We start from the raw sequence: 25102 nt of genomic DNA, 5'->3' as shown, positions 1-25102 counted from the left end.
ATACAAAATGCAAAAATATATTAACTTACCAGCTATTCGGAGTACAGCCCGGTCAGCTGGATCCAACTGGAGTATGCTGAGCGGTTTGTCTTTTGCCCAGTCCTTAAGGCTCTGGTCTGAATCAAAATCCATGACTATCGGCTTTCAAACAACTCATCGGCCGCAAGCGGTAACCGACCCGTCTACGGCCAACACACAATACACTTAGGTCGGCATCGGCTGCAGCTGCGGGAACCGTACAGCACTCGTTGTAAAAGTCCTAAAGACCCAAGTAGATTTCAAAATGAAGAAGAAAAAATTAAAAAAATTTTTTTTTTTTAAATCTGATGTTAGATTTGGGGGAATGTCAGTTATCGCACGGCTCTACTATCGTTTCTACCTGTCGGTGGCGAGACGACCACGTCGCGGAGAAGACACGATACTGATGCGAATTCTGCGTTTCGACGATCGCGGATGCGTAACGTCGGCGGGCGGCGCGCTGACGTACCGGCGGCGGCGGTCGAGGCGCTGGCTGCGAAGTAGTAACCGGCTGCCTGAGTGACCGCGGTAATTAAGCAGATGGACCGGTAACCGGGGGACACAGATGCCTATTAAATCGTTATTGGTGCGATGAAAAAAAATAAATCACGACCAATGGGAAACGGAACAGTACAGTGCGGCGTCGATCAACGTGCTGAAAACGACAAAACGAGGTGCATGACCCGGCGAAGCGACGAGAAAAAAATATTTACGGCAAGCGCGGAGACGATAATGCCGTAAACGGACAGTGCAACTACATGGGTACACTACTACACTATGGACTAGGCGAAAACGACGCGTGGAACAGGGGAATATTAAAAAAGTAAACAGAAAAAAACGTAGCGTACCGGGGGCATACCGCATACGCGAATAATAACAATATTCGGTACTCGAACTATTGAAACGATATTGAATCACTCGTGCCCGCCGAGCAGTGTGACCAGCGGAGCATATGCGATAACGGCGCAGCGGTTGTGATAATTGATAACATCGTTCAGCAGTCGGCGACGCGAGCGCCGTCTGCTAGTTAGACCGGCAAGTCTGCCTGTACGTCTCTTTCAGTTTTCTTTAAAAACAATTTCAAAACGATAACCAACGGGCAATGAGGCAGCCGACGTGATTCCCAACCATTGAATTATACTGTACAATATTATTATAGCATAATAGTCCGTACGAAATTAAAATGCAAAAAACGCGATCTTTTCGCCACTTTTAGGTGTTATAATCTCCCACGCCCAGCCGATAGGTGGCGCCGCCATCCACGGGTCGATGACTCCCGGTCGCTCTCCAACGTCATATTTCTTCCTGCCGGGCGGACAGCCTGCTTATCAGATACTGCTAAAAAAATCATTAATGAATAATATCGTATTTTTGTTGTTGTGATAATAAAGCGTTTAGCAATACATGAATAATAATAACAAACGCACGGAAAATGTTCGCCTCTGCTGACGCGGTGCTAGACTGAAACGGAAAAACGCTTTTACGACGTCACTGTGCCCGTTTGATGCTCTTAAATCGTATTTCCACCGCCCCATTTCCATAACGTCATCGCACAACCAAACATAGTTCACAGTTTTCGTACAATTATTATTACCTACGCCAAAGTTTTTAAACCTCAAGTAAATTTTCGTCTTTTTTTTTACAAGCAAATTAATAGTATAAGCACTTTGGTTTTCGAAAGCAATTCGTCAAACGCTGTTTGGGCCGTTCAACGTGTATCAGGTAAGTTGTTGGCCCCATGCCCGTATTTATACAATGTACACTGTAGTTGTTGTTTTTTACTGTTGTGGTGGTCCAAGTCCAATACTCGATTTGTGTCCTTATGTCCTATGTACAAATGAATATACGTTTCATTCCATTAGAGTATGTATATTATATTGTTTTAAATTTCAATATTGTTGTAATTTATCTGTAGTCCAAGAATTGCGAACAAATGGTGGCGGTACTTCCTGCCTGAAAAGAACATCCTGTTGAGGCATATAATTAAGGAGTCATGGAGTTTCAAGTGAGTTGATTATAGACTATTAGACATAAGTGAACCTAGATTTTTCTAGTAATCTTATTTAATAATAAGCTTTATTAAACACGGAAAGTTACACATTGTATTATTAAAAAAAAAAATAAAGAATATGTTGGTAAATGGTACCATTAATATCTATACCAGTTTTTCAATTAAATACAAATATTGACCTTATTAAATACATTAATATTATATATTGTATATATTAAGTATAGAATATTTTAATTACCCATTAAGAGTATATTAAATGGATGTGTAAGTAATGAATAATTACCATTGTTTAAATTTTAATATGTATTTCCATATTATGAAAATTAAGTTTTAACCATCAAATAAATCATATTTTTCTTTATACATCATTAACATACTACTACTTAATATCAAGTATAACATCAATCCAATTATCATCTAAACCTGTTTATGTACCTACCTAAATAATGTTTATAAATTCATAAAGTATTATACACGGTAGGTAGATAGGTACTTCTACATTATATTATACAATAATGATTTCATTATGCTAAATTTATTAGATAGGTACTTACATTATTTAGTTAACACCAAAAAATAACTCTAAATTAAACATAGCTACCATATGTAATATAATATTATATAATAAATTCAATTTTTTTGATTTAATATATGACATCATATTTTCAACATATGTGTTCTAAAACATCTGCCAAATGTTCATTGTTCTTTTGTATCCTAATATGATTATTATTTTACCAACATAATTATTTTATACAAACCATTACCTATACCTCATTTTTATTTTTATTTGCAAATACATAATAATATAGAATAACAAAGATACCTTCATTTTTTTTTCCATATAAAATATTTTAATGCGTAACATAATACATTAATATCTAAATTGTAATATTTACCACATTGCTTATTGTTCCATTAGGTATAATACCAATACTTTTATGGTTTTTGTAATCTACTTTATCATATGTTTTGTATTAATTTTGTACTGGACACTGGTAAATTATCTACTAAGTATTAGTTTCTTCTTCTAGTATGATATAACAAAACAAAAATTATAGGGGTAACTCTTTCACGAACAACCACAACAATTGTATGAAGAATTAAATAGGTTAAACAAATAATAATATATTATTTTAATGATCTGTATTCTAAATTTTAATTACACTATTTTTAAGACAATTATGTTGTTAAAAATCTAAAGAGGTGGTACCAATTTTTCCCTACCATTCAATGTGTCGTGACTATCTCTTAACAATAGAAGGATTAGGTATCAACCTATTAAATATAAATACCATCTATTAATTAAACATTTTACTAAGCACCTATTTCTTTCTTTAACTTTGAACTGTCAGCTTTACCTAAATTACTACAATATTCTTACCGTCATTATTTGTAAACATAATTACACAGATAATATAAATCGTTTCTGGGTTGAATTAAGTTATATTTACCGTCATGTTTCACACAGTATTAATTACAGTTAGGTTAAAAAAATTGTTATAAGACCAATAAAACTGGTTTTTTCATTGCCTATTTAAATATTAAATTGATCTTATGCATTTAATATTTAAATATATTACAATGGTTATGAGTTTTTAAAAGTTAAATTAGATATTAAAATTGTGTTATTTATTAGTAATATTAATTTAACAAATATTTTTAAATATATCTCATTGAAATTTACAAATATCAGTAATATATCTTAGAAGTAATTTTTCTCTGCAAAATACCTTAACCTGCAAATTAAAATATATTTTATTTATTTATTTGAATATTGCCAGTTAATATAAAAGACACTACATCTTAATACTATCTTGTAATTTATAACTATAATTATATTCAAACATTTTAATTTTTACTATCATGAAATTCCTATAAATAGCTTAATTTGTCATGTAATACTTGTTCTAATAATCTTGAAGTCTTAAGAAAATCTCTTAAAACTTAAAATAGCAAACATTATTCATATCATATTATATATTACTCCATAGTCCATCAGAATAACAAAGAAAATTAATATACTAAAGTAGTAACAAAAATAATAAGTAGGCTAGTAGCTCAAACTGAATATGTACACTCCTCAAAAGACAACCACATCCTATAAGACAAGTATCATGATTTTAATTAGGGTTGTGGATTTATTGCACTATAAAACCTTAACAAAGCATTTTAAATGCCTATAAATAAATTCAGTTTGAAATACAATACAAATAGATCAATAACATATAGGCTATAATTTTAAAAAAAGAAAAGATAATATATAAAAGTTTCAAAACTGAATTTGTTGTTAGATAATTCAAACTTTCAACGTTTTAAAATACGTTAAAAGAATTGCTGTTTGCTACTAATTCACAGCCTTATATATAATGAGTTGTATGACATATAATATGTGTATACTGTATATTGTGTATGAGACATGAGTAAATTAAAAAAATGTATATGAAGTAGTTAATGTTTGGAAAACATTTACCATATTTATAAATTTGGTATGGAAAATATATAAATATTGAAATACATAAAAGTGTACCCAAATGAGCTTTGCTTAAAATTATTATTTTCTCCAGTCCCTCATATTAAACAGATTTCTATCGAAGGTTGAATTTAAGGAATGTCCGTACTTGATCTATAAATTAAAAACTTATAGTAGGTATTTATTTATATTTAATAAATGTTCATTCAAATGTAATAAAATCTTATATTTTTCCCAACTCGTAAAACGTGAAGCTGAAATAATTTTAAAAGTTGATCGAAGTAGTTCAACCACATGAATCGAAATGCGTGAGCAATAGGTATTAGGTATTACACATAATCAAATACTTCAATTTGATCTTTATACTAGTTATGTTAATGTAAAGGGAAACAAATGTCCGGGAGTGGTAATCTAAATTGAAAACTGGCGATAAGATAAACTAAAAAATAGAACTATGATTGTCATAGCAATTGTTTTTTATATGACTACGTTATAATACTTTATCGGTCCAATATTTTAATGTGTTTATAACGTCTTCTCATTGCGCTGAATGCCGATTAATAGCCTAATGGGTCGTCTTTGTGTTGTTTAAATACCAGATAGCACCACGAAAACCTTGAATTACTCACAATACTGTGTTTATTCAGACTGGAAGGAGTCCAAGTCCGCGCATATGGGGTCTTCTCGTATTAATTTTAATCCAGCTCCAGTCACTCGTCAGTATTTACCGGTTATTAGTAAGCTGCTGCATTGGCTTACCGCGACCGGCCGCCGTGCCTGTGCTGCCGTTACGTATTGCGTTCGCGATTAGTGATCTAGCTTTAATTTAAAATATAATATTAATATACTAAGTGTATTTAATTTAATAACCAACGAAAATATCATAAACAATTATTAATATACATATTATTTCATTATATATTTAAATTTCGCTCGTAAATATTTAAGAAGCGATTTATATCACTATTTTATAACCCAATCGAGTTTGTGCGCAAGTAAAATGTATTTATATTTTTAGTGATTACTGGCTATGTGTGTAACTATAATAGGGTAAACAATTTAATAAGAATTATTTTTATTTTATTTCTTGATATTTTATCACTAATTTTATGGTTATTCAAAAGTTGTACACACAATTTAATTTAATTATATATAATTGTTCTTCCATAAAAAAAAAATAATAATATTTAATTAGAGGAATAGGTTAAAAATATAATTCAAATACCTATAAAAATAAAGATAACTAAATTTAATTTAATGTACCTAGTAGTACTAACAAAATATATTATTCTAATGAACCATAATTATTGACACCTTTTATAAAACCTTATTATATTGTATTTAACGATAGCTAAAGCTATGATAATAATGTGTCACAAAACAATTTATTACATTGCCAAATTTGTACATCTCTTTCCAATAGACAATCAGTAGCGCATACGTTAGGTACCTACATTTATTCGAGATTTATCATCTGTGTACACGATTCAACGATTGTGAAAGTTATTTGTGATGACGAAATTGTTCGTTTCTTTTTTATTATGAAGTTTAGTGTTTTAACTATGTTACAATTTCAGTATAACTTTTTTAATTTTTACATAGAATCAAAATACAAAGTAATGTACTAATGTGTATTTTTATTATGAATGAATCAATGATACATTGGATTATCCAATTTTTTTCATTTTTTTATGATTTAAATATGCATGTTGGTTACAAAAAGTACAATTTTAAATTTGGGTAACTATTTTACGTAAATCAGTTTTAACATTTCGACTCACAGAAATAGCTACATAAAATAAATCTAGGATAGGTATAACATACATATTATATAGTTAAACGAAACATTTTAGTTTATTTCACTTTTGACTGATTTGATCTCCTTACATTTTAACGGTCAGATTAAGACGTCAAGATTAATGATTTCAAAAAATTAACCATATCATACTTCCATCATGCTATTAAGACGCTCCTAACCTACCAATATAAAACTAATTTAGTTCACATCATATTATTTATCATTCCAGTATTTAAAACTATCAAATAAGGTCTTATTAAATACTTTTTATGTCCAATAAATGTTATCTCTGTTTTACTGTTCATTATACATACTATTTGCAGTAGTTCAATTATTGTAAATCGTTAATCTCACAAAGACCTTTAAATAAAAAATATATTTTGTATTCATGATTTAATAAATTGTTTAATAGTGTGTGCAACTTCTTCGGGTTAAGACAATGTTTATCTATAAGTATTAAGTATAATATAATTCATCAAACGCTATCGATGAATTCCAGTCTGTAGAGAATACCTGAATACTGAATATTCCTTCATAAAAATTATAATTTGTACATATTATATATTCAAATTCTTAATACTATCCCGCAGGCCTGGTCATTTTGTTTTCGACAAACACTTAATTATCATTAGACTTAAACTACATTTAACAATTTAAGGTTTCCGTTAATGATTTCGAGTTCAAATTACTTTTCTTTAATGCATATAATATATATCGAACAATTAACATACCTTTCTTGAAATCGAATAGATTTTTAATGTCTATGTATCGCTAGAAGCTTAGACAAATGTGTCGTGACCATATTTAATAATATATAGTACACCTTAATACGCCTATCCTATTACACAGTACGTTAATTTAATACTGTCGACGCTCGAGAAATCTGAAACAAAAAATAGATGAATATCTCTTGTAAATTGTTCTATTGAAAATCAACAAAATATTATACTTGAATAACTTTATTAGGACAAGTAACAAATAATATTTAATAATAAATGTCCGATGATAATAAGCCAATCCCACGTTTTACCTTGTTGTGCGTTGTGCGTATATATAGGTACTTACTATATACCAGCTATATCAAGGGCATGGTAGGAATTCGTTTTTTCACAATCTCCGAAGCAACTATATATATATATGAAATACGTGTTGTGTGTATATAACATTTTTTCTTCTGTTATTACTGTTTATGGTTTTGATTAGGTTTTTATTCTCGAAAATATCTAGAAACTTTCGTACGCCATTTAAGGCCAGTAAAGCTTCGGTAAGAGTAAAAAATCACTTTTTTTGGCATTGGTCCCTTTGCGGTTGACAGGTTAAACTAAATTTAGCCCGATTTATCTTATACCGCACTGCTGCACATGCGATGACACTTAAAAAAGATGTATTTACATAAATTTCGCTACCTAAGAAGGGGACAAGGAAACGAACGGTTTTATTGCCCTCCTCTAAATAAACCCCCTCGCGCGGAGTGTCGTCCGCTTTGTGTAACCTCTTCCCTACACCCAACCCGCGCCCACCCATAACCACAATAATAGCATTAGTTATACGTTATAAATTATTATAATAATACATCGGTACTTATGAACTTGGTGGTAATAAAACGCACGAAAACTTGACGACAACGGGGGTGTACAAACTTACGAAAGTCGACTTTGCGTGACGGACGGATTCTCTGCCGATTGGAAATGTCTTCGAATGCGTTTTAGTGAAATATTTTATAGGTACACACATATTATTATAATACGCTATTTACGCGTATGCATAAACGTTTTGTGAAAGTAAATCATACGTCGTTGTGTTGTGCACACACGTGCCTATATATGTGCTTATACGTATATTATTATGAAATTATTTTTATTTGAGTATTTTTTGTTAACGAAGGTGTTAACGGGGACACACCTGCGGCCGCAGCAGCAGCAATAGTTGCCGGTCTCGTCCCGCGTTGTTGCACGCGTCGCGTCGGTTACGCGCGTAGCCGAGAACCCGGCCGTACCCTAAAAAATATTATAATAATAACAAAAACCGACGCCCATTCGCGCACGCACAACAATCATAAAAAATAATAATAATATCAACATATTATTATCATTTATATGTAATAATTGCGTAGCGCGTGTGTTGTGTTGTGTGAGAAAACTACTCCAAAGGCCAAAAAAAAACTGACTTCGTCGACGAAATAATATTATAATAATATGTACGGCGGTAAAAAACGACGGTTCCTCCTCTGTCGCCGCCGACACAGTCGTACGCTACGTCCGCCGCACATTCTGAACACCGACCGCGCGGCGCCGGTTGTGCACTTGTGCGACTTGCCCCGCCGCCGAAACGGCCACAATGTTGGCCGGCGCGCTTGACTACGTGCTGCCGGGCCGCCGGTCGCCATACCTGCACCGGGTGAACGTGGAACGGTGCCCCCAACCGTCGGCGCCGCCGCAGCAGCTTCGGCCGCACAGTTACCACGGCGGCGCGACGGCTGAGTGTCAACGCCGCGACGGCTTAAGGACAAGTGGACGAAAGTTGGCCGCCAAGTTTTGGTCGTCGTGCGGGTCGTCCCGGTCTTCGGCGGTGGTGGGTGGATGCGTCCCCCCAGACCCGGTGGCCGTGCGCAAACGGGCGACCGCCACCGCCGCGGCCACGACCACCTGCAGCAACGGCGGATTCTCGAACGTTTCGCACACGTGGCGTTTCAAGCGGCTAAGGTACGACGACGACACCCGCGCCATCCATATAATAATTATCTATATATTTTATTATTGCAGTTATGTCGTTTCATTTTCATAATATGTTATAAATATCATTGTATTTTATGTTCTACGCACTAAATGCGTCCAATCGCGGCTACTTTATGTGTGCATAATTATATAGGCACTTAAAGATAATATTTTTACGGTATTCGCGTTACGCCATTATATTATTTTATGTCATATTATAATATTATATTATTATGTTATTATTATATTATATCGTCTTGCGATCGGTCGACCTCGAAAGACAAAAAAAGGTGTGTGTGCCCGCCGTAGATCGTCGTCGTCGTCGGCGACACCCGGCCGAGTGGGCGACTTATTTTTTCCCCCGTTACCGCATGATCGTCGAGACCTTCCCGCGATGACATATTATTATAATATGTATTATGGTTCGGCAGATGTTGGCCGTAGCCGCGAGACGTTCACGGCTCACACACGCTCGTGTACCTATACGTTATAATATGGTAAGAACCAGATCTCGGAAGTCGTGTGTGCGTGGAAAAACGAGAGAGAAAACCGGCACCGAGTTATATGTGCGCGCGTGCGACGGGTGTTCGCCAACGAGTACGTCGTATCAGACGCCGTCCGCCGCATTGCCCTTTGCGAAATACCACTTTGGGGATCGCGTCGTTTCGTCCGGTCCATTATTATTTACGTCGACGCGGGCGTATATCGTGTCCACGCACATATTTGACTCACGTATCGTATAATATATTATATACTATACTGCTGAAGATCTGCGCCCGACTCGTCTGTATAGATCTTTGTTCCACGTATAGGCACCTAAATAAAAGCGTAGGCAACCATGAACTGCTGCGACTGCGGCTCGTCTGTCATTTACGCGGGTTGGGACTTGGGTGGTGAATTAATTTAGTCGAATCCTTTTCAGAACTTTGAAACTTTATTTCTTTATATTTATCAATAATGGATATATTATTTTGATATTAAATGGAAGAAGAAAAAGAACGTTATTGATTCTTAATAATCGTAATTTAAATTGTATTGACACCCTCCTCCTCCTCCTCCTCCTCCTCTTCCTCATCATGTGCACCATATTCTGTGTTGAATTATCTTCGGACCATGGTGAATTTTTTAAGTAGATAGAGAAATATATAGGTTTAAAACGCCAATTTGTCGCTTTCTTCGCTTTCTATACCTATATAATATACAAATATATTATGCAAACAGGCAGCCCAATGCCCACACTATATATTATTTTTACTATAGTTTAGGTATATACCTCGCTTTATCGACACCTGCACGACAGCACGTTTTTTTTACGTTCTCTTGGCTGCACTACGGTTTGCATGATTAACTCATTTGGAATGTGAAAAAAGTTCGTTTTTCCCGTTAGTCAAGCTATTTTATTCTAAAAAAAAAATTACTAATCTCATACGTTCGACTATATTTATATTATTATTTTTTTTTTTTTTTTATTAAATCCAATTAATCATATAATTTTTATGTTTTTACTATACTTATTACTACACGCCATATATATCTATAAATTATTATTCTCTTTGTTCGTTAAATTCGTTTGCATAAAAAAAAAAAATGCTACTAGATTACACGTTCCTATTAACTCATACGCGATTTTAAAATATTTATGCATTACATCACATCTCGTTTGCAGATCTCAGAGACGAACTGCACGGTGTCATTTTTGGTCTATACACGATTTGTATAATGAAACAGGTTGAGACGCTTCTACTATTACTTATTGGCATATTATAAAAATAAAACAAACAAGAAAATAATATTATATTATTATGTACTACATAATATCAAACTATCCGTGCTTGATCGTTTGCCAATGAATATGAACAATGTAGAAAATTAATAAATTTCCGTCTACGAATGTTTAATCTCGTAGTTGGTTCTGGTGATGTAGCCAATGTAGGTACTTAGGTACCTACATATTTTATTTTTCTTATACTACTGTTTCTATTGACAATAATCTATAGATCTTAACCGCGGTATGATGATGATGATGATTGAAAACGGACTAATACAAAAATTAATTTGTTAGTATACTTTATAAGTACAACGTACAATGATGATAGTATGACCATATATATCACGCATAATATTATGCATAATAAACTATTTTTTGAATCTCGAGAGTAGGATGATTACTTTTCCGTGTTGGTATAACACGCATATCATACATATTATATATAGGTACACCGTACACGTGTATACGTATTGGATCCCCCTCGTATGCACATCATCCTCGACATCCTCTATATATATTATTGTGGACGGGAATAAATTAGGCATGTGCGTTTTCATCGCCCGCGCGTGGGATAAATCCGTTCAACATAATATAATATGTAATAATAAGCGTATAATATGTAATTACGTTGACCTTTGAACTCTGTGTGTCGATGCATTGATGACAATATTAAATTCCTTAATATTATTATGCATAAAATATATAGACACATTATACAGACTATGTTGTAGTAGGTGTATGTATAATGCGTTATCCAACACACTATAAACCGACCCCACGACGCGATGTGTCTGCGTATATTAAATTGAATAATAATTTTAATAATATGTATATAATTACCTTACATATATATGTTATCTTTATCTAACAACTTAATAGTGCCTACCATGTTATGATTAGTTATATCATGGTACCTACCAGTAACATTGTTTTGGACGTTATGGACAAGTTCCTAAGACCATTATAAGTGCACTCCGCAGATTAATACGTTTGAGTTACCGAAATGTATGAATTGTTTTTTCGAAAATCAAAAATCCTACAACAATGGTAAGAGCCAAAGCCCAAAGGGTATCTTTATCCAAAAACATGCTTTATCTGATAGGTTAATGTATAATACTATTTGGCCGTATAACCTATCATAATATAATATAAATTATTATTATATACTTATATGTTTATGTATATGTATATGTTTTAATCCATCCCTCAATATGTGTATTCTACTTACATATGGGCTTCTTATTGATGATACAACATATAATAATTAAAAGTGATGATTGGTGAGATCATCGCGTTTTGATTTTGTTCTAAGATTTATGTAATTAACGTTAATATTATTGGGTTTATATTTCGAAGTGTTCAGCCCATAATAATAATAACATGTTTAAATCCGATTTTTCCAGTCATGCTAGCAAAACGCCGGTGGAGGAACCGTCGGCCAAATCAACGGAAATGGCTGAAAGCGGCAGCGGGGCCGCAATGGTTCCAGCTGCCAAAACTGGATCGATCAAAGTACACTTGCCCAACAACGGATTCAATATTGTAAAGTTCATCGATAACATCAATGTCAAGGTAAAATAAATATAAAAATGTATTACAACAGTCTATCGCAAACATATATCTAATATTATACAAGGTGATTATTATTTGAACAGTAAATACGCATAATTATCACTTTAATTATCAAATTTTAATGAGGTTTTTACATACCTATTCAGAAATAATCAATCTACATATTTTTAAGTAGAATACTTTTTAAAAATTGACGTTGTAGGTATCTTGTATAAATATTGAATATTAAAAAATTATAATTTTGTGCTTTAGAATTAAAATTAAAACTATGCTGGTTTTAATCAAAAAAAAATAGACTTTATAGAAGTATCTATATACTATGTATAAAAACATTTTATTTTTGAAGCAAACTTAAATTGATCGAAACAATGAATACATTCACATTTATAGAAGAATCGCCTTGTACCTATATAATATTTATACGTTTATACTTTATATAAAACATTATATTATAGGTATTTACGTATTATATTCGAAATATTGGCCGCGATATGATGTGCTGTTGTTTTGTACTTGTTTTGTACTTGTCCATTATCCATACTACCTTTAATCTATATTATTATTACGTTTTGGACGCCAAACATTGATTAAATTACGTTTGATTTTGTTTTCATGTTTCGTTTTCAAGGGTATCATATCTCTAGTCACTGGACGTTTGGCCAATGGGTGTCCTCAGTATCAAGGCGTTTACGGATTGCAGCTGTACCATCCGTTATCTGGCGATGTTCACTGGTTACATCAGGATTGCACAATGTCCGAGGTTACTAAAAACTATTATGATAAATGATAATAATAATAATGTTAATAACGCACTGAATATTTTTATCTATATAAAAAGTAGACTCCCGTGTTTTCCCTGTTTTCCTTCTGTGTTAGCTTTATTGGAAAGTGGGAAACATAGTAACTCCTCCTGCAGTATAATATACTCGATGCCGATTCGTTAGGTATACGTATGTACCTATATTATACGAATAACATCAATAAGTTCGCTAACATTGTATAATATATTAATATATCATTGTAAAATTACGAAGTAAACGATCATATAGTAACGTATTATTTTGTCTGTGACAGATTTACCATAAGTACGACGAACAGTATCCAATGTCCGAATGGAGGTTCGAGCTGCGCGTGCGGTACTCGCCCAACGACATGGAGGACCTGTATGACCGAGATCGGTTTACGTATTTCTTTTATTACGATCAAGTAAGAACGTTTTCCTCTTAACGCGCGTCCCTAATAATATTATATGTGCAATTTGCATGTTGCATCGTAATCCTTGCCTCTGCAGCATAGCGACTGAAAAGTTAATGATCCGCCCGCATTGGTTTTTGCTACGTACCTACATGTATACTCTTAAACACCACTACTGATAGGCCATATAGCTGAATCGCATATTACGACTTTATAGTATGTAATTCTCAGCCGAGTCAGCCCCGATTACCTTAACCCAACAACGATTTTATGTATGGACTTGCCTCAATAAACATTATAAATACCATATAAACGCGCGTATTGTACATAACAGCCCTCCTACCATCCACCCTACCTTTACATGCATAATATTGTATATATTTCATTATATTATTAAGTTGCGTGTGTACAAAAAATAACTGTTTAAAGTGTGTGTAATTTAACCGTAATGAACACTATTTATTTATTTTACTGTTAATTGGTAGTAATAATAGTGATCTTCCACCCACTTAAGTTGCGTAGGTGTTACTGAACCATGTAATTATATAAGTTATAGTAGCCACCACTGCGTTAAGCAAAATTGTTTTTATACTTTATTTATCATGTTTCATAACTAATCGTGGGTTATATTATTCTTTTTTTGTTGTAAAAAATCGCGTTTGGAAATGGCAATGGTTTGCAAATCGATAAATAATTATTTTATTATCTATATGACTGTATACACTCATAAATTCATGGCTATAAAAATAAAATACACGTACTCGATGTAAAACTCAGGAGGTATATTGACTACAATAATCAATATAACTACGTACACGGAGTCACGGAGACATACATTTATAGGCATTCGATAAATAAAATCGAGTAAAATCGATAGTATTAATATTTAGAGATAAGGTAATACCATGCGGTGCAATCGGGTAAAATATCGCTTTAGCTTGAATTAAATTTCTTAAAAGTTAAAACAATTGCATGTATAATCACTATTGACTAGTGGGGCTGAATTTGTTTTTTGTTTCTCGGTCTATGAAGTGATTTCCAAACCGGATATTGCTTAATGCGCTTATGCCCGATCATTATCATGCGTCTAATCCAGGGGTCTCCAACCTACGGGCCGTGGGCCAATTCCAGCCCGCCAAGGGTTTTTCACTGGCCCACCAAGCTAATTAATGTTTTGAAAATAATATATTTATTATTATACATATACATTTAGTTTTCATTGTTTTTAATTTATTGAATTAATTAAGTACAATTAATTTATTACTTTTTTCTTTCGGTGTTATTCGTAACAGCTTATAATAGTAATACTATTTTAATACTATATCATACTAATTTCTATTTTTATAGAAAATCTCGTTATAAAATTAAAAAAAGTATAAAAACAAACGTTAATTGTTCTAAATAAATCTTATCTATTCTTCAATTTCTTAACCGATCTATTCCTTTAAATATGTTAGCCCGCGATGCCAAAGCGTACCTATCTCAATTTAAGCCCGCCGTAAAAAAAGGTTGGAGACCCATGGTCTAATCGTATATATTTATAAGTACTTACTTTAATTCACGTATTACAGGTACGGTTCGATTATTTGAGAAAAAATGACCCGGCGACACGAGTGGACACGGAGATGGCTGTACAACTCTGTTGTTTACAAATAAAATGTTTTTTCCGGGAAGTCCCTCATATGTCGTTGGAAAAAAAATCCAATTTGGAGTATTTGGAACGTGAAGTAAGATGACATTTTTCGTTTAAATCCATTTCCCGTATAGGCCATATATACACGATTATACTGACATAGTGACATTCGATCCTATAAATGCTACATCGTTGTTGTTTTTTTTTTCTGTCCACTTAGATCGGGCTCAATAAATTCCTGCCCTACTATATACTGGAATCAACGAAACCAAAGAATTTACGAAAAATGATTCAGCAACAGTATAAAAAACTTTCGCAAACGTCGGAAAAAGAATGCGTGCTACAGTTTCTCAATCTAGTTTGGTCGTTTTACAAGTACGACGAGGAACAGTTCAAGTGTTCGATCGGAGTAAGTTGAAATAAAAAGAAAAATCTCTTAGTGTGTTTATTTTCTCTCATTATTTATCGCATCATCCGCAGGATCTGCAACTGCATCATGATGTAGGTATATAGCGAATGGCTGTCATATTAATACGATTTTTAAACATTTTTCAGTCTGGTTGGACGATCCCGGTGGATCTAGTAATCGGACCGCGACACGGGATTTCTTACATCAACAATCAGGGGTCGGCGGTAAGAACATATTTTTGTCTAATTGTTTACTTATATTTAAAACCGTTTAGCAATAATTTAGTGGTTTTTATCGATTCCAATTTCCAGCCCACCAAAATGGCGGATTTCGCTCACATCGAAAATATACAGACACTGGTGTCCGAATGCGAAACACACCGTAAAACCTTGGTGCAGCTCCAAGTGACCGACTCGGCTGATCCTCTGGTGCTCAGCTGTTCGACGCTCGAGCACATGTACAGCCTGGCTAATCTGATTGACGGTTACTGCCAACTGGCGAGGAAAACGAACATTTCGTTGTGGAATAAAAAAGGTGAGCGACAGATGAAATAAATAACAATTTAGTATTTAAAATATAACAATTGCTAACAATTTTAAAGTAATATTTATGTGTATATACCTGTACTTTTGCATTTTAATTTCCAAGCTGCCATATGGAATCGTTTTCCATGTCCGTGTGATTCTAAAGGTTTGTGTTGAATGAGTGAAAAAAAAATACAAAAATCAATATCGATTAATTATTATTTATTATATGTCCGTATTCAAGGCCGTATCTAAGGGGGAGGGGGGATTCAGACCCCTGGATCATCCCAAATTTTTTCAATATCTTATTTTTAACCAAATATCAAAACCTAAATTCAATAAAATTACAATATACATGTTTTGAACCCCCACCCCGAAAAAAATTTCTGGATACGGCCTTGCCCGTATAAATATATTAAACAATATTATAATATATAGGTAATTTAATTTGTGTTGAGATATGTATTTTGTTTATAATATAATGTTGTTGACTCTGTTCTTCGTTTATAGACTCCGGAAAAATCAAAACCAAAGTGCCCTCAAGATTTTCCGACGATTATCCTGATGACGGTCCAATTGAAGAAGAAGGCGATTACTCAACACTTGCTAGTACGTATTTTGGTTGTATAAATCGTTTGTATATTTTAATATTATTTTGAACTGTATGTAGATTTCTGATTATCATCTAATATTGATTTCAGTGTTTTATCGAATATTAAAAAAAATTTTAAAAAAACTTCACCAAACATCCCAATCGGCCTTTATATATATATAATTATACTAATACTATATACATATATTATTACGAGTTAAGTGCGATATGTCGATAATTGGTTGTTAAATGACAACAATGATAAAAAGTTCGCTTTACCCACCAACGTAATATTTTTAAATAATTTATTGTTGACGCATTTTCATTCTACATTTTTTTTCTCCTTTCCTATATATAATAATTATATTGTGTTAAAATTTATAATACCTAATTTTGGAGTGTTTATAATATTTTGTACAAATTATTTCGTTAGAATGTTGTTTATTTTTTTTTTTTGTCTTGTTATATTTTAATTGTTAATTTTTAGATTGTAATTACGAGCTGTTCCGCGACCAGGTTGAATTGGGTGAAATAATAGGAGAAGGTCAATTTGGAGATGTGCACAAAGGAGTATGTCACATGCGTTCAATTAAGAATAAACTGGGAAATGCTGTGGCAGTCGCCATAAAAACGTGTAAACCTGATGCGGACATGGCAACTACAGACAAATTTTTAGAAGAAGCGTGTAAGTGTGCACAGTCAAATTGCAACGTTTATTATTTAGTAGTATATAGTTAGGATATTTATGATTTAAATTGTTTTTATGTTGTCTGATGTATATTTTAATGTATTCTTAGATATAAATATATTTCATGATACCTAGATTCAAATTTCATAATTTTCCTGAAATTTAGTATTTGTGCATATTCTAGCTTGTTTCTGATTTTAATCACTTAATTTATGGTTTTTGAAAAAAATAAAAATATTATTAACTAAAACTGAATTTAAGTTTGTATATCTGTATTTTATATACATTATTTAAAAATGATTGATTTGATTTATTGTCATTGGTTGAGAATTCTACATTGCAATTAGGAGATATACATGCAGATACATATAATAATAGACCACTGTATATCTGAAGCACAAACTATAGTTCAAGTTATCAACCTTATTAAAATAAAATCATACATAAAGCTATAGTTTTTAGTGATTCTCTTAGTACTCTTATGAGAATTTAAAATTCTTTTAGACCAAATGAGACTCCAGAACAATACAGAACCTAATATGCACATTACAATAAGAAAACTTTATCTAAAAAACTATTTGGATACCAAGCTACACAGATATTACCGGAAATTAAAGAGGGTATAAACTTGCAAAGGAGACCATTGTGTCAGCAGATGCAATCCAATTTCAAGTATATTCAATATCTAACATTAAACTGATAATTAAAAAAAAATCCTCAACATCTGACAAAACAAATGGAAAATATCGAATATCAAATTAAATTAAATTAAAAATTATATCCTCCCGTGGCCTTACAAATAATTCACTAGAAAAGAAGAAGTTGCCATAAACAGGCTCTTAATAGGCCATACCAGATTGAAGAAAAAAGATTACCCAACCTGCAATTACCCTCTGACGGTACACATCTTAACTGAATGCAGCCATGGAGGAATAGTACAAACTACATCGTCTGAAGTTCAATCTAACTCACCATCTAGATGAAAATCTAAACACCGGTATCATTAATGTTCTCAAATTCCTCAGAGATACAGAACTCCATAATAAAATTTAGAAATGTATCCATATAATATGTATTATAAATGTATAATGTATTCACATATTTTTTTTCTATCTCTATTACTATAAGTTTCAACTAAGTGTAATAATTTAATCCTTAATGTTTAATTATGTTAAATATCTTGTTGCCAATGGCCCTAGTTGCCGAGGCAGCTAATATCAAAAAAAAACTATCATTGTTCAATACAACTCTCTTAATTAAGACATTAATTATGTATAATTTATATGTCCTTTTAATTATAGTAAAGTAATAAAATAATTATATACTATTTTTTTTTTTGAAACACCTTTAATTTTCATTAAATTATAAAATTATAAAAAAAAAATGAATGCATATTTTTCAATTATTTTATGTATATTAAGATATTTTTAGTGTATAAACATCCTAACCCTATTTATAAGCATCGGCTTAAGATCAGCCAAAATTAAACCAGTACATAAATAATTACTAATAACTTGATTTATTTTGACCACGAAAGCTAAATAACCTATTATTTACAATATAATTTGTAGTATAAAAATAATTACTTAACTATATATTTTACTCACATTTCCTTCTTAATACTATATAATATGTTGTATACGTTTCAGACATTATGCAACAGTTCGATCACCCGCACATCATTCGACTGATCGGAGTTTGTTGTTCGCCGCCCGTGTGGATAGTCATGGAATTGGCCAAACTAGGCGAATTACGGGCGTACTTGCAGAACAACCAGCCCCACTTGGACTTGGCCACTCTTATCCTGTATTCGTATCAACTTTCTACGGCTCTATCGTATCTAGAATCTAAGAAATTTGTTCACAGGTAAAAAAATGGTCTATATTATCGTCGCTTTATTATGATTTAGGGTGTTTAATTAGTTACACTGCGACAGTATATCTATCATTGGTGTGAATTAATTAAAATGAACGAAAACTGTTTTCGCAGAGATATTGCTGCCAGAAACGTGTTGGTGTCGTCACACCACTGCGTGAAGCTGGCCGATTTCGGTCTGTCGCGATGGGTCCAAGACCAGAGCTACTACAAGGCGTCCAAGGGCAAACTGCCGATCAAGTGGATGTCGCCGGAGTCGATCAACTTTCGGCGGTTCACCGCGGCCAGCGACGTCTGGATGTTTGGCGTGTGCATGTGGGAGATATTGATGATGGGCGTGAAACCGTTCCAGGGGATCAAAAACAATGATGTGATCGGAAAAATCGAGAACGGCGAGCGGTTGGCGTTGCCGCCCAAGTGTCCTCCAAGACTTTACAGTCTCATGTCGCAGTGTTGGTCATTTGAACCCAGCAAGAGGCCCACGTTCAGAGACGTCAAGGAAGTGCTCAAGTATGCGTCAACTATAAATATACAGAACACCGATACCGCAATAATTTGGACTACGCGTTGAAAATTCAGTTTCGTTTATTTTTTTTCAGTGAGATATTAATCGAAGAGAGACACCAACAGAAGGAAACACTCCGGAGAGAAAACCGCAGGGTTCACACTCTGTCTTGGGGTGAGTGAAAATATTTTTAAAAAAAATACCGAATAAAATTGACGACCACAATAATCAGTGGCGGATTTAAATAGGTGGCCAGAGGGCTAGGTTAATAAATTGGACAGTTTTTAAACTTGTGTCGCAAAACTTGGAAAAAGACAATGACCTGCCCCCTTAAAAAAAAAAATCTAGATCTGCCACTGGCAATAATGGCAGGAGGGGTGACGAAATGTAGTACCTGTACTATTATTTATTACTATTTTTATTTATTTGACATATCTTTATCGTTTACCCGGAGATGTTTGCATGTGATCGACGCTTCATACCCGGCATTGCCGCCCTTGGTTGCCCGTCGCTTTTGGATACGACAAAAGTATCCTTTTATGATATGTACAAACCTATAAAAACAGCGACCATATTATAATATTATGAACACGATTTAGGATCCAGCGGCTCTCTGGACGACCCGTCTGCGCCGCCTAAACCTTCCCGACAGCCAAGCGTGGACCTGCACAACAACAAGTCCGAGCTGCCCGTGTCCACGTACATAGTGGCGCAGAACGCCGAAGTGCTTGCCCACCTGTTGAAGGAGAACGAGCAGCGGGGCGTCGTCAACCCGTCCGTGTACACAACCCCGGCAACCGGATTCAACACGGTAACCGTAGATTTCCTTAATGACGTCGACGACGACAAAACCATTTCTGCCGGGAACAGTATACTGAGCATGGACTCTGTGGGACTTATCCCGATGGACGGCGGCGGTGGTGGTGGTGTCGCCGTCCACCCGTCCACTAACAAGACGTTGCCTAGGAACTTTACTTCGGGGACGGCTTCGCTACTAACGCTACCCCCAAATTCGGCGGACAAGAGCAGGCGATGTTCAGACGGCAGTCTGGGCACGTGCGCCGCCGCCGCTACTGTTGCCGCTACAGCGGCGACCGGTGGAGGAATAAATAACGATGAGGTTCAGCTTGTTGTTCGCGTGTGACGTACCTAATGATATATGCCTGCGAGTTTTGCATGAGTATCGTGTGCTTGTTTTAGAAGGCGCACATATGGGTGTATGCAGGGCCGCAAGGGGTGTGCTTAACACTGTTTACGTTTAACTTGTAGAGTTGGAGGGGTGGCAAAAAATTCGTCGTCATAACGTCCAGCGTCCTTTAAAAAAGTCCTTTTCCGTTTTTTTGTTCGGTCTCGCTGTAGCTTTTCATCGATTTAGTTGTTGTGGATCACGAAAGTGTCTAGTTTTAGTTTAGGCTTTACAACCCTACCCCCCTCCCCCGCCTAATGCATTTTTAAAAAATTGAACACTCGTCATGTTTCCCATTTTTTCTAATCGTTATTTTAGATGTAAGTTTGATGATGAATTCTTTACATTTACAAGACGTAATTAAATTTTAATTTATGCTCTTGTTATCAAAATTACATAATGTTAACACCACCTTTTATATTCAATGTGCGCCTATTATTGTATTTGTGGTGTACTGGTGTGTCTGTAGCTTTTTGTTGTAGTTTTGTGTCTTGTGGAGCGTTAACTGCTCTTTTATACTCTAGCTTTGTGTAATATATTGTTGCTGTTGTTTGTTGTTTCAATTTTTAGCCAAAAATTGAAATTACATGTCCTAATTTTTGCAAGCGGATCAATATGATTTTTCAGTACCTCACGCATATTTCCAAATAGTACCATGGTGTCATGTTCACGTAGATAATAATATAACTTAAAAATACACTATGTGTGTGATTTTCATAGTTTATGAGTAAATGATGAAATCATGTGAATATAATTAATTTTTTTTTTCATTTTTTTTTAATATTTAGGGAGCCAAGCATTTTGCAAACAACTCTATTGGTGTATATGATAACGAACCTTTATCTGAAGTAGAACAGATAGAACGCAAGCTAAGACAACAACAAATTGAGTCTGAGAGGGACAACTTATGGCTGGCCGAAGAAGAGATAAACTTAGTATGTTCAACGTTGATTGATTACATAAACTGTTATTAATATACTGTTATAATTTGTTATTATTTTAGAAAAAGCGTCTATCTCTAGTAGCCAGTGCGTCAGACAATGAATCTATTGATGGCAGATCATCGTTAACACCTCCTTCTTCCCTAGATCGAAGCACCAAAACAAAACCTACAGAAGAACGGGTTGTTGTAATAAAGGTTAGTTTTTAAATTGATATAACAAAATCTCAACTATTTTATTTTTAAACCTTCCATTGTTCTTATAGAAACTCGAACCCACACCAACAGCCGATTTGGACAGAACTCATGATAAAGTATATGAGTGTACGACACTGGTTGTCAAGGCTGTTATGACCCTTTCACAAGGTTAAAATAATAATATAATTATCATAAACTGTATAACATAAGAGTTTAAATATATACTAAATGTTATTGTATTACTATAGGGGTTCAACAAAATCAGACTGATCGATATTTGGAACTAGTCAAGGAGGTTGGACTCCAACTCAGAGCTTTATTGACAAGTGTTGATAGCCTGGTACCATATTTCCCTCAAAGTGCTCACAAACAGGTAAATTAACATGAATAATCACCATCCATGCTTATTAAAAAATATTTATTTTACTTTAGGTAGAAATGGCACATAAAGTTCTCAGCAAAGACATGGCCGAGCTAGTCAACGCCATGAAACTTGCTCAAAATTACTGTCACACTGCTGTTGATTATTTGTATAGCAAGTAAGTGCTAATAAATCGATCTTGATAATATTATAACAACAATTACACAAGTTAAAATGTAATTTTTATAGAGAAATGTTGTCTTCAGGCCATATTTTGGCTATGGATGCCAAAAACCTGTTAGACGTTGTTGACTCTGTGCGCATGCAATATCCTGAAGTGGAAGCGATGATTAGAGGCCAACAGTCTGAGTCAGCCAAAGAACAACACCATGGTGTAGCCGCTTCATAGTAGTACATTTCATAGTATGCATTCCTAATTCATTACGCATCTATCATACACCAATATTATTGCAATTATTTATTTTTTTTTTTATGTAATAATTAATCGACTGCCTAGTAACTTTATTAAAAATTATTTATTTTTTTTTACTAAAATTGTAAATAGTATATTAACGAAAGATTTTTTATAGTATTTTACATTTTTGAATAGAACTCATTGTCTTTGATGCTATATTTGTATATATTATATTATATACAATTTATAAAATGCTTTTTATCGCTGTTAAAACTTGGAATTATTATTTGTTCCTTTTATAATTCGTGGGTGCGTATGTGAAAATAATATTTTGATCCCAGTCTTACTAGTCATAAAATATTTTTACCCCTAAATAATATTATATTATATTATACGTAACTTATTTCCAAATAAATGGAATCAATAACCGTATCTAGTGTGTAAAAATATAACTAAGTCTATTTGTTTTATTATTTTCTCTGCGTGATGTGATTGCATGTTGAAATTATACCAATTTTTATTTTTGTGTTAAATCAAACCAAATGTGTGAGTGTTCTATTTAGTGGTTGTAAGTGAGAAAACTAATGGTTTCCGTTCAAAAAATTCCTAATCAGTAATTTATTTCTACTTGTACAAAATACATAATTATTTTATTTTATTAAATATTAGTGCTTTCAAAATAAATTTTATGTTTTTATCATAGGCATATGTCAACATTTCACTTTTTCCAAATAATTAAATTACTTAAATGTATTATTTTTTTATAATTGACACTATTGATACTTAATATAATTTTATGTCAAAATTAAGAGAATTTGTACACTTAAAAAGGCAACTATAGATATTTTTATCTACTATGTCTTATATTACTGTTTTATAATTGCATTGTACATGCCTAGATTATGGTTAAAAATAATTTAACTGTAATTTTTTTTTAATGAATTAACCTATTTATAACTTTACAACCACATTTATAAGACAAATTTAAAAAAAAAAAATAGAAACATTATTGTTGCAAGTATTTTTACTTTTTCATTAGACTTATAGAGATATTGTGAACTCCATTTTAAAAATGAATTATTGTGATACAAAAATGATCAGAAAAACAACGGAAACCATAATCTTTCTAATTTTTAGTATTATTTCTCATATTATATTGTGATCTTAGGTATTTTTAAATGCTCAAATGTTATTATTTTGATACACTGGTAATTTATTATTGTTTTGTTTTTTACATAAATAATAAAATATGACATTAAACTAACTTCATAGTATATTGTGTGTAATTCACCTTTCGGAAATATGTGCAATCCGTTCAAATATGAATTTGTACTAATCCTAGTCCTTAGATCCCTTTTTAATTTTTGTTTATTGTATACGTGGAAAATAATATATCACTGACATAGCTGCACAAAATTTCAGGGCTAACCGGTTTTATTTTTTTCAATTTTGGTTTCAATATTTCAATACCGGTATTAGGAAATTTCAGATTTGGTTTCGATTTCGTTCATTTTTTTGAATCGCTATATCAAGCGTTCGAATCGCCTTTTGTGTAAAGTCAACTTTCCAAAATGTCAGGATCCAAAGATTTTAAAAAAAAATACAGTTTTTAAAATTATATTTTTGGTTTCGGTTTTTAATTATAATACCGGTATCCAATTATTCCCGGGATTGATTTTGTTTTTGGTTTCCGTTTTATAACAATTTATACCGGTTTTGAAACCGGTTTCAAGCCCTGAAATTACTGTATCATGTATAAGCCAGCATACCGAGCAGCAAGCAGATTTATCATAATACAAATTTTATGACATACAAATCATTATTCAGGAATCCGAGTTTGCATAAAACACAATTGAAATTTAATTAACACTATATATGACCATCTTTCATCAATTCTTTATATTTGCTAATAATATTATATTAGTCATGACTCATGATAATTCATATACAAATCATCATTATTCAAACTAATTTACCATGTCAATGGAATTGCTTATGTTTAATGTATTTCAGTTATATACACATGACAATAATCAAATGTATTATGTATAATATGTTCAAATTTAATCTAATGCATGTTCTTATAATTTATATTTCAATCTAAATTAAGCAGTAAAACATTTTTAAACTCTATAATTTTATTTTAATGCATAAATAATAAATTTTATTTCTACCTAAAATAAACTTAACTATACAACTAACTCAAGATCAATGAAATGTTTACTCAG

General features: G+C 33.0%; 2 protein-coding genes across 14 annotated transcripts in view; one reads left to right on the top strand and one right to left on the bottom strand.

Moving 5' to 3' along the window:
* The window catches only part of LOC100164103 (dystonin), a 78109-nt gene extending 77201 nt beyond the window's left edge, over nt 1-908 (bottom strand). For 4 of the 6 annotated variants that reach the window (XM_016805242.2, XM_029490998.1, XM_016805248.2 and 1 more), the window contains exons 1-2: nt 380-908; nt 30-259 (exon numbers count right to left, since the gene is read on the bottom strand). In XM_016805242.2, the coding sequence (XP_016660731.1) occupies nt 30-132 (103 nt within the window). In that variant the 5' untranslated portion in view covers nt 133-259; nt 380-908. The remainder of the gene's footprint in view (nt 1-29; nt 260-379) is intronic. The other 2 variants (XM_008185881.3, XM_008185882.3) reach the window with 2 other exon arrangements.
* A 484-nt stretch (nt 909-1392) lies between these two features.
* On the top strand, nt 1393-23554 carry LOC100160998 (focal adhesion kinase 1). Of its 8 annotated transcripts, none has more exons than XM_008185885.3 (22): nt 1393-1740; nt 1934-2023; nt 12186-12354; nt 12983-13114; nt 13429-13560; nt 15120-15275; nt 15402-15590; nt 15737-15814; nt 15902-16124; nt 16239-16280; nt 16625-16723; nt 17194-17391; nt 19044-19260; nt 19384-19779; nt 19869-19948; nt 20374-20894; nt 21749-21895; nt 21964-22098; nt 22167-22266; nt 22347-22471; nt 22531-22637; nt 22709-23554. In XM_008185885.3, the coding sequence occupies exons 3-22, from the start codon at nt 12235-12237 to the stop codon at nt 22866-22868; spliced, it is 3357 nt and encodes a 1118-aa protein (XP_008184107.1). In that variant the 5' UTR covers nt 1393-1740; nt 1934-2023; nt 12186-12234; the 3' UTR covers nt 22869-23554. The 8 variants fall into 8 exon arrangements, with proteins under 8 accessions (XP_008184107.1, XP_029346859.1, XP_001951286.2 ...); XM_029490999.1 differs by lacking the exons at nt 1393-1740; nt 1934-2023 and adding exons at nt 5207-5552; nt 8185-9002; XM_008185884.3 differs by lacking the exons at nt 1393-1740; nt 1934-2023 and adding exons at nt 5210-5552; nt 8185-9002 and having other exon boundaries at nt 20374-20585.
* Nucleotides 23555-25102: the final 1548 nt, after the last annotated feature.

Source organism: Acyrthosiphon pisum, chromosome A2 (assembly GCF_005508785.2).
Source record: "Acyrthosiphon pisum isolate AL4f chromosome A2, pea_aphid_22Mar2018_4r6ur, whole genome shotgun sequence".
Taxonomy (NCBI): domain Eukaryota; kingdom Metazoa; phylum Arthropoda; class Insecta; order Hemiptera; family Aphididae; genus Acyrthosiphon; species Acyrthosiphon pisum.
This window is presented reverse-complemented; position numbering and strand designations above follow the sequence as displayed.